General features: G+C 44.8%; 1 protein-coding gene across 4 annotated transcripts in view; it reads left to right on the top strand.

Annotated features, from left to right (window-relative positions):
* Positions 1 to 10,040, top strand: part of rarga (retinoic acid receptor gamma a) — a 62,588-nt gene that overhangs the window by 33,920 nt on the left and 18,628 nt on the right. Inside the window, exon 1 of one of the 4 annotated variants that reach the window (XM_008318896.3) lies at positions 8,080 to 8,901. The exons of the other annotated variants lie outside the window; for them this stretch is intronic. Coding sequence (XP_008317118.1) covers positions 8,757 to 8,901 — 145 coding nt within the window. The 5' untranslated portion in view covers positions 8,080 to 8,756. Of the gene's footprint in view, positions 1 to 8,079; positions 8,902 to 10,040 lie in introns of those variants that run through there. 4 annotated transcript variants of the gene reach the window in all.

Here is a 10,040-nt window from a genome sequence, read left to right as displayed (position 1 = left end):
CAAGACCCCCCCCCCCCCCCCGCCCCCTCACTATAACAGTGTAACAGTCTCTTTATTTTTAATGGTGACAATGATCTGCCCCATAAACACAGAAAGATAAAGTGATATCTTTGAAACATTTCAGTGGCTGCTCCTGTGAGCTCTCTTTTTTTTCAAATTTTAAACCTGATATCAGTAGATCACAGGTTAGAATCGTGTCCTGGCTGTGATCTGTTGAGCAAGCACCAAAAATGTGCCCTCCTACATTTTTGCAGCAGCACTTTTTTCTTATAATGCTAATCTCAGCCACATTAGTTGTATTTTGCCGCAGGTTAGAATGAAGCAACATAAGCAAAAAAACCAAACAGTTTCAACCGTTTGAATGTGTGGTGGCACACCGGAGCTCTCTCTCTCTGACGCCGGGCGGCGGTTCTCTCACGGTCGACCAGTAAAAAACATTGATGTGAAAAGCTTGTGTGCACAATTATTAAGCAACTGAGTGATGATGTTGATATTGGCCTTGGTGTTGGTCCACACCGTGTGTTTATTCATGGCGGTGCCATCCTCCTTACTGTGCCTTATGTTTAACATAAAACCACTAATTCATGGACCTGTGTATTATGCAAATAGTTGAGTATTGCAGTAAATGCAAAGTGAGTTTCAACATGAGTGTTTGCTGATATATAATAATATTTTGGTTCACATATATACACAGGTGTCCCTGCCCCATCTTTCCATCAGTTTGAGGGTTTTAAATTTAAATATTGATTCATTGTGTGTGTGAAGGAATTTACTGTTCAGTATTTACCTGCAAAGGAAACTGAATCGATCACTCAGCTCCTGGTAACGGCAGAAGCAAAGATATTTGAGAAAGACGGCAAATACCAAATAAATACCAACACTTTAGTTCATGTGTGAACTAAGAAAAAATCACACGTAAAGGTCATCTATAAGAAAAAAATCACACGTAAAGGTCATCTATAAAGGCTAAAATGCTAAAATCATTTTCTACGCCATCTATTCGGGAAACGTGGGTATTACAGGGAAAAGGCAGAAGCAAAATGATAATATAAATAAATTACATAATTTGGTGGGCTGGATTAAAAAGATGAACGGGCCGCTTCCGGCCCCCGGGCCTTAGTTTGCCCATGCCTGACCTAACCACTTAGACGCTGCATAACACACAATATGTATGTATAATTTCATCCCAGTCTCATAATGACAATTATGAAGCGTCTGAGCTGTTTTCAAAGCTAATGTGAAGATCTTAGCCACACCAGCTCTAATTTTGTTACGGTAACAACATTGACTTTATGACACTGATTATGTCTATGAGAGTTCCATTGGGCAACTGGATGTGCAGTTGCCCAACAACCTAACAGTTGCCTAACAGAACCTCTTTTTATTTTTTGATATATATATTTTTTTTTTTGTAATATTTGCAATTCTGGGGTGTTGGGGTTGTTTTTGTTTCACTTGTGAAGCGGCAGCACTGCCCTCAGAAACGCCTGTGTCTTCACCTCATTATTTGGGGCAGAGCGTTTCCATCTCTGACCTTTGCAGATCTCAGAGGCCTGTTTAGATTTATTGGTGATGTAGAGGAAATGGGCTGAGCCTACGGGGGAACTTGCACATCACTTCAGAGGTATTTCGGAGAAAAACCACTAGAGTTTCATCATATACATTGGAAATTAATGTCATCCACCGAGGATTGTATACATAACCTGCGCAATTCATCCTTGGCTCATGACTAATGTTGCCTTCGCATGTAATTACAAAGATATTTACAGGAAGTTTCAGTGCAGTGCAAGGGTTTTGTGTGTGTGGTATTGGTGTGTGTGTGTGTGTGTGTGTGGAGCAGGGTGATAGATATCAGTGCTGTCATCTCTTATCTGGAGTGAATATCTTATCATAACAGGTTTCTGAGAAAAACAAACACATTTTCATTGGCCTTATCAAACTCGCGGAGGAAATGGTCGTGTAGCCGACTGTCGCTTGGTTTAAGCAGACATTTTCAACGTACTCGGTCACACGTGTGTGCGTGCTACAAGTGAGCTAGCTCTTCCTTCGCCTGTTGGCAGTTTTTCCACTGACATTGTGGGCAAGCTCTGTCGGAATCAACAGGACTCATGGGAATCAATGGGAATAAAACCTGGAATGTAAGCTATTAAAAGTTGGTTCTTGATGGGGATTTAAATATAGTTTGTGAAAATACAAGTAAGTGCTATCAAAGGAGCAATAATTAATCACGATTAATCTTGATTAAATGTAAGCAGATTGACTTTAAAAATTAAATTAACTTGATTAATAGGTTAGCTTTGACAGTCATATATAGGCATATATATATGAGGGCTAAATGTATATAGAACTATATATATACAAATATATATAGATAGATTGATAGATATCTAGCATAGCGTGTTCATTTTCCACACTAGCATGTCGCAGCACAGTGTTTTGGAATCGCTGAGTGCATCATTTGAATGCACAGTAACACAAGAGTCGATTTTTACCGACACCATGTTAACGCGCTGATACCACAAATGATTTAACAACTAATTACGCTGAGAGCGCGTGAGCCGCCGCTGACAGACGCTGCGATGATAAAGTCATTTCTTCCTGGCTTCTCTACACTCGTTTGACCACGTTCTACACAGCAAATAGGCAATTTGAGGATTGTTGTGTGATCACATCATCTGCTGTTTGGCTGCAGCCTTCATCTGTCAGTGAGGCTGGAGCTTCTTTGGGTTTTAATAAACAGCTCTGCATGGACTGACATCCCGGCTTTCATCTCCCCAAGCAACCACAAGCCTCTGGATGACAAGCGCTCTACTACTTCTTTTGGAAAATCGATTCTTCTCACTTTTTATTTTTCACCCACCGCTGGCCATGGTTCATGGGGAGTGGGGGAGTGGACAGTAAAGCTCACTCTGTTTTTCCAGAAAACCAGAGCAGCCATTGGAGGCACAAGGCTTTGTGAGCGATAGCGGAATATCTGCCCTTCCGATCACGTCCATCTAAATCCTGTGGGCTTAGTGCCTTTTCTCCCTTCCCCACTCTGCTCCTTCTCTCTCTCCTGACTTTTACCTCAGATATCCTTTTTTTTTTATCCTCCTGTGAGTTGGAGATTATTCTCCTTAAGCGCCGTAAACCTATGGATCCTTTGCTTGTGTTTGTGTGAGCCTGCATGTGTGGAAAGTGAGCAGATGTTGTGAAGGGAGAGGCCGCCGAGCGTACTGCAGCTCTGACACGATGACAGATGAAGATAAAGAGGCTACTATTAAAAGTGGGAGGCGTATGTGTGTTTTCCGATGGGCCTCTGCGGGCACGTGCAAGACCGAGTGCGCGCAATGGCGAGAGGTGATGCAAGGACCAGCGGGCACCGGGAGGCGCCGCTGCACACGGCAAACCAGTGAAACCGGATGGAAGGTTCTTATCCCCCGCTGCTACAGCGAGGCTGCAGAGATTCTTCAGAGTGCAGTAGAAAGAGAGAGATAAGGCGAGAGAGAGACAGAGAGAGAGAGAGAGAGAGTATTTTAATTTGGCCAAGACTGATAACACTCTAAGAAGAAGTAGTTCTGTTAGGCCGTCGGTGGGACCAGCGTGTGAACAGAGTCAAACATGACTGCTGCCTCATAAGTCAAACCTTATCCTTTATCCTCTTCTATCAGCAGTGACGCGTTCTTTACCTTCAAGAAATATATAGTGAGTGAGTTGATATCTGTCAGAGCTGAACATGTGTAAGAGCTGTGACCGGAGGAGGAATTGATGGATGTGATACGAAAGAACGTAAGGATCGTGAACATCACATGTGACTTTAACAGGACAGTACTTTGATAACGGAGAGTAAACCAGGACACAGATCCATGGCGTAGATTTGATTCTTTTGTATTTTAATTCAATCTCAGACTGGATATTAAATGTGTTCATTTCAGTTGGTTAAAGAAAAATAACATTTCTGGCACACCAGAAACACTGATTCAGACTCCAACCCAGTAGGTGGCAGTGATGTGCAGTAGTGTTTTTTTTCCATTACTTTATGATCACATCATAGTTGTATGTAAACAAACAGCTTTATGCCTGCAGTATTACCTCTGTGCCAAACATGTTGCCGTGAGCACGTACAGCTAATGAAGCTAATATTAGCTACAGCACTTTCAACAGCGTGCAGTTGGACAAATGAGGGGATACAGAACTAAATATGTCTTAAAATGTTGCACAAAACAGCTGTAACTTCACCGTGTGTTTGCACTAATCTGTGATCGTAGGACCGAGATAAAATCGTTTTGAAAATCAAAAAGAAAAAAAAAATTTAAATCTCGTCCCACGATAACATACAGCTTCTAGTTTCTGTTCTTAAGGAAGTTTTTTTTTTTTTTAAATGGAACATTAGACTTTTTATAAGTTAGCTGTCTGCTGGGTTTTTTGGAAGCAGCCCCTGCTGGTCACCAGTGTAACTGCACCTACCTGTATCTTACATGAATACGTATGCAGTGGATCCGTTCAGTCGTTTTTAATGAGTCTTAGTAAATACATGTCTGTGTGATGTGTTCATACACAAACACAAACCCTTGACCCCGAGATAAATGCAAAGAATTTGTGCATAAAAATGTTATGTCAGTGTCCTATCAGGGGGAGCTGTGGGGAGCTGTGTGTGTGTGTGTTTAAGTGTGTGCGTAACCTGAATCTGGCTGTTGTGGGAGGCCGCTGTGGACTGGTGTTCAGTGTCTCTATCATCACCGACAATCTGTTTCAACATGTCCACACACTGCACACATGCTCACATCAGCGATGGAAAAGCTCCACATTCCTTCCAAACTCACCACGCTGTGTTTAGTGCGCAGGCATTCAAAACAAGCTGCCTTTATTGCCTTACACTCCACTGTGTTGTTGACTGGCAGCCTGGAACCTGAGTGACTGTATACAGAGGAAGTGGCAACAATGTGGAGTTTACGTCTTATCTGTAATTGGCATCAGGGTGTCAGACGGTAGTAAAGGCTGATTTGACTGTGTGTGGCTCAGAGCAGACGGAGAGACGGAGAGAGAGCGTCGCTGTCCGTCCGACAGCAAAAACATCACTAACTATACACTTCCACCTAAGATGGAAAGAACGTTAACATTTGGATGTGGTCAGATGTGCTCGACACCGTGCACTTACGTGTGATTGAAAGCAGCAGTCTCGCAAAAATGAGCGGCGTGTTGGCAGCCACTGAAAATGAAACACTTCCAAAACCAGAAACAAAAGAGAACTTTGTCAACTAAAACAAATCATGCAGTCGGGGAAAATGGCCACGGGGAAGTTGATGAAATGGATAGAGTATTTGCAGAAACAGGAGGGAGGGGAAGAAAAAAGAAAAACAAGTGATGCAGAGACTTGTGAGCCAGAGAGTGAGGGAGCGAAAGAAGGAGGGCAGAATGAGTTTGGGGGGAAAGTTAGTGGCCCAGTGGGGGTTTCTTCTAGAGTTCAACCTCTCTGGCTGGGGAAGGAAGGACAGGAGGGAGGGGAGGCAGGAACCGGCCTGGGTCAGCAGAAGTATGGAGAATGTGTAGATTAGATGTCTAAACTGACTGTGTGAAGCCTCTGAAGTGCTGGAAGACTCTGCTCCCAACGCCCAGCGCCAATAAACGGGGAGAACCTGGGGTTAGCGGTCTGAACGATTGTATCCAAGGCAGAAAAATGAAATGTCAGAACCAGGAGTGAGTCCAACAGCCTCCATAAATCTCCCAAAACAAAAGAGGTTCGAGTGTGAGCGCACGATATTATAAATGGATTGTGTTGCAGCTCGTTGGCCCGCGGCGCAGCTCTGGCGTTTAACGCTGATGTTACATAGAAGAAGAGTTGAACGGTTAGCGCTCCAGCTATCTGTGAGTTTCCAGGATGCTGTTTGAAAACACGGAGAGGGAGGAGGGGCGGGGGTACAGGAAGGAGGCGATAGACAAGTGTGAGAGGAATGCATGTGGATCATAAATATGTGACTGGAGGCAGTGGTGATTTAATCTGAATGCATCCAGATCAGGACTTTGTTTCCGAAATTTATTGCTCTGCAAATGGGTGGAGGGTCGGAGGGAGGAAAGTGAGGGAAGCTTTAGGAACAAACTGTTAACAGGGGCATCTTATCACACTTTGTTCTACAGCCTCAATCATCTGTCTGCGCTGTCATAAAGCCGGGCTTTATGGCTCGACAAGTGTATGAAGAAACACTTCAGAAACATCAGAAACTACTGATGTTGTTTACCACGGGGCGCAACAAAGGAGCTGTGTGTGTTTGTGTGTGTGAGCGCCATAATGGTGTTATGGTGTATTTTTTTTTGTGTTTTTTTGACAATCTTTATCCAGACCAATATTTAGCATTGAGCGTGCTAATATTTGTGTGGGTTTTTTTAGACATTTGACAATGTATTTTGAAGCTTTTACATTTGAACGTTTAGCATTTTTTGACGTTTTGATGTTTTAACCTTCAGCTCACCTTCAGATGGTCCATAGAAACTTTTTTTTGCTAATTATTTACTAAACATTTATTATTCAGCTAAGTATATTATTGTTCGCTAGTTGAAGCTCTTGTTACTTTTTTTTAGCTGTTACCTTTAACATTTATAAGACCTAAACTTAGCTCTCGTTTGTCTCCTCTGTAATTTTACAACAGGATTCATTTATATTTGAACATGTCCCTCTGGGCAGTGGCCACTTCACTAATGATATATATTACAGAAGAATTCAAAAGCTCAGCATCAAAGAAACTCAGAGACAAATTGAGATATTAATGGACTTTTGTTGAATGTGTACGACCTTCAGGAAGAAAGATGAAACACATGAAAGTCTTTTTTGGAAAATCACTCTGTGTGTGTGTGTGTGTGTGTGTGTGTGTGCCAGCTTGGGAAAATAAACGGCGGGGGACTGAACTGCAGGAACTGCAGCTTTTAGGTCAATAAACATTTCAATCAAAAATCATTCAGTTCAGCCCCAAAGGTGAAAGCATGGTTTCTTTCATAAGACAGGAAAAAGAATGAAGTGTGAGACAGAGGAGGAGGGAGGGCTGTGAGTGGGTGAGAGGGGGGAAGGGGGAGGGGGTGGAGGAAGGGAGGGAGGGCACTGTGTGTTTATGGAGAGCATAGCCAGCAGCACAGATTGACAGGAAATGGTGTCTTTTTTGCCTGCTGGGCCGTACCACTTGTGCTGGCCTGACAGGGGGAGATGAATGTGCAGGGACCACAGGCTCGAGCCATTCTATTATCATAGATCTCCCATTGTATCAGGCTGTTTGCTTTAGCCCAGCAAGAGTCTATCTGTCTGCGGAGCAACAGTTAGGGCCAGTGACAGGCTGTTTCATTGACCGCAGACCTCCTATTGATTTCCTTTGATTTAACATCACTGTGAGTGAGCGGCTGTGCTTTAAATTGAATTGCTTTTAGCAGTACACACAACAACCTATGTTTAAAAACAAAACAAAAAAGTGTGTGGTGGGGGGGCAACGTTGGATGGCCGACTATCGCGGTCGTAGACCCAGCGATGCGTTATTTTAGGTTAGCTGTTAATACAGCATTTATGTTGACAACAACTTATCACATTTGCACCTCCTGTATTTTCCGCGCACGTCGTTGCAAGTGTCGTCCAGGAATAAATCACAAACAAGGTCAAGTGAGCCTCCGAGAAGTGTGTCTAGCACATGGTGTGTTTGTATATTGGGAGTATTTGTCTGTGTAAATGCACTGTGGGGATTGAGCGAGGCAACGCTCATCCATCACTGTTGAAGCACTTCCAGAGGGAGACGCAGAGAAAAAACTGCTCGTCCTGCGTTCACTCCGACACTCTGGGAAAGAGGGAGGGATCGGGTCCTGGCATCTGGTTCCTGGGTTCAACCACAGCACAATGTTCTGTCTCTGCGACTCTGTCTCTGGCTCTCGTTCTCACACACGTACAAACCCGGGCCTGTGGCTGGACTTCAATGTGGTTATGATTAGGAACGGAGGCTGAGGGAAGGGAGGGGAGGGGGCTCATATTTACTGCAAGGGTACTGGGGGGAGGTGCGATGTAATGACGGACAGAGAAGGGACAGGGTCTGAATGGGAGCTGATTGGGGGGGGGGGGGCTGTGTTTGTTTGCGCTTGGGGTTGAAATATGAAACACAAAAGCAGCGAGGGCTGAAAAAGGCCGGAGAAAAATGAGAATAAAGTTTGTCCTCCACACGGATCAGTTCTTTGGCCAGTGCTGGCTCCGCTGGTCATCCCCCTCTCCTCGCTCCCCTCCTCCCCCTCCTCCTCCTCCTCTATCCCCTTCCTCAGGATTGGTTCCTCTATCCCTCCCTCTCTGGTATTCTCTCGCTCACTCGGTTTCTCCACCCCCTCTCTGAGCGTCATGCAGAGGCAGTTGGTTTGCTCCACCATGTCTGGGGCTCAGCGAGAGCCGTGAGAGGCTGGTATTTAGGTCTGTTACGGCAGACAGGGAGCAGCTCACCCAAGGGCAGGGGGAGACAGGGAGTCGGAGACAACAGTCAGCTCAGCCAGGCAGGAACCAGATCAGCAGTCCAGCTGAGGAGGAAAGAGAGAAAGTAGGACAGTGTCAGGACAGAACAGGCAGACGGAGGGACAGTGAGACATAAGTGAGGACAGCAGCTCCTGCTAGCTGTTGCTGCCGACTGTTGTTGTCACTGCCTCAGCCAGTGACGTGAGCAGTGGAAGCAGGACAGGACAGGACAGGACAGGACGCATCCAGGACAGGGGGACAGACAGACTGGTAGTGATTTTCTCTGCTGTAGGTTGTGGCCGGTGGGAGGGCTGCCATGTTCGACTGTATGGAGGCTCTGGGAATGGGCCCCCGTCAGCTGTATGATGTCAGCAGCCGCGGTGCGTGCATGCTACGGAAGGCAAGCCCCTTCTTTGCGGGGCTGAACCCCTTCGCTTGGACAGGCAGTGCGAGCATTCAGTGTAAGTGGCATCCTGTTTGTATTTTCTTGCATGACACAACCGTGACTCTCTCTCTCTCCCTCTCTCTCTCTCTCTCTCTCTCCCTCCCCCTCTCTCTCTCTCCCTCTATCTCATATTACTGACTTGTTTACCCCTCAGGGCCTGGCTAAGGGGGCTGCTGTCAGGGGCTACAGTGTAACACAGGAAAGGACTGGGACACACAGACAGACATATAGTCTCCTCTTCTCTCTTCTCTCTTCTCTTCTCTCACATGCTCAGTCATCTGAGAAAAAAGCTGCCTGCTATGATATAATATGGACAGTGTGTTATACACGTGTGTGTGTGTGTGTGTGTGTCTCCTTGGTTAGACTCTGTGGACACCTTGTCAAGTTCGGCCACAGTTGTGTATTTCTCATGAAAAGATAATGGCGAGCGTGGCCTCTTTATTATGAAGGATGATTCCCAGTGCAGGGCTTCACTGTTCAGCACTTTGTTTATGCTCCTCCATACAAGACGGAGAATGATAATCTTCTAGCCATGAATTAATAAATAGATGAATAATTTACTGGATAAATAGATGAATAAATTAGAGTTGTGGAATGCCAACGCAGAGAAAAGCCGGGGGTTATTTTTAGCCCATCTTTTCTTTCTTTCTTTTTCTTTCTTTCTTTTTTTTTTTTTTTTTTGCTCTTTCCTCTGTCAGTTTCTCATTCAACAGGCCTGTCTTTGGACAGACAAAACTGGGGTCCATTTCCATACACTTCCAGGGGGCCGCTACGGCTGTGAGACAGCGTGTGAGAGTGGAAAAGGAGTGGGTGTGTGTGTGTGTGTGTGTGTGTGTGTGTGTGATGTGATGGGAGAATCCAAGCCAGATATGACAGTGGAAAAACAATCAAGACTAAAATATGCAGCAGAGGGATAAACAGTGGAGCTGTCTTCGTGTTACAGGGAGTTTTTTTGTTTTTTTTTAAAATTTGGTTCCACTTTTTTTTCTGTATTTTTCCTGTTTGTTCATACTCCTGCCTTTTTGTTCCTTTTTACTGCCTCTTGAGGGGAGTCATCTGTCTTCATTAATCGTGAAGACACTAGCATTTCAGTGGCTGTCATGCACACTGGCTGAGCTTTAATGAAGACAGATGCCCTGTCAGTGGAGGCCGAGG

This window comes from Cynoglossus semilaevis, chromosome 10 (genome assembly GCF_000523025.1).
Source record: "Cynoglossus semilaevis isolate Cse_v1.0 chromosome 10, Cse_v1.0, whole genome shotgun sequence".
Classification (NCBI taxonomy): domain Eukaryota; kingdom Metazoa; phylum Chordata; class Actinopteri; order Pleuronectiformes; family Cynoglossidae; genus Cynoglossus; species Cynoglossus semilaevis.
This window is presented reverse-complemented; position numbering and strand designations above follow the sequence as displayed.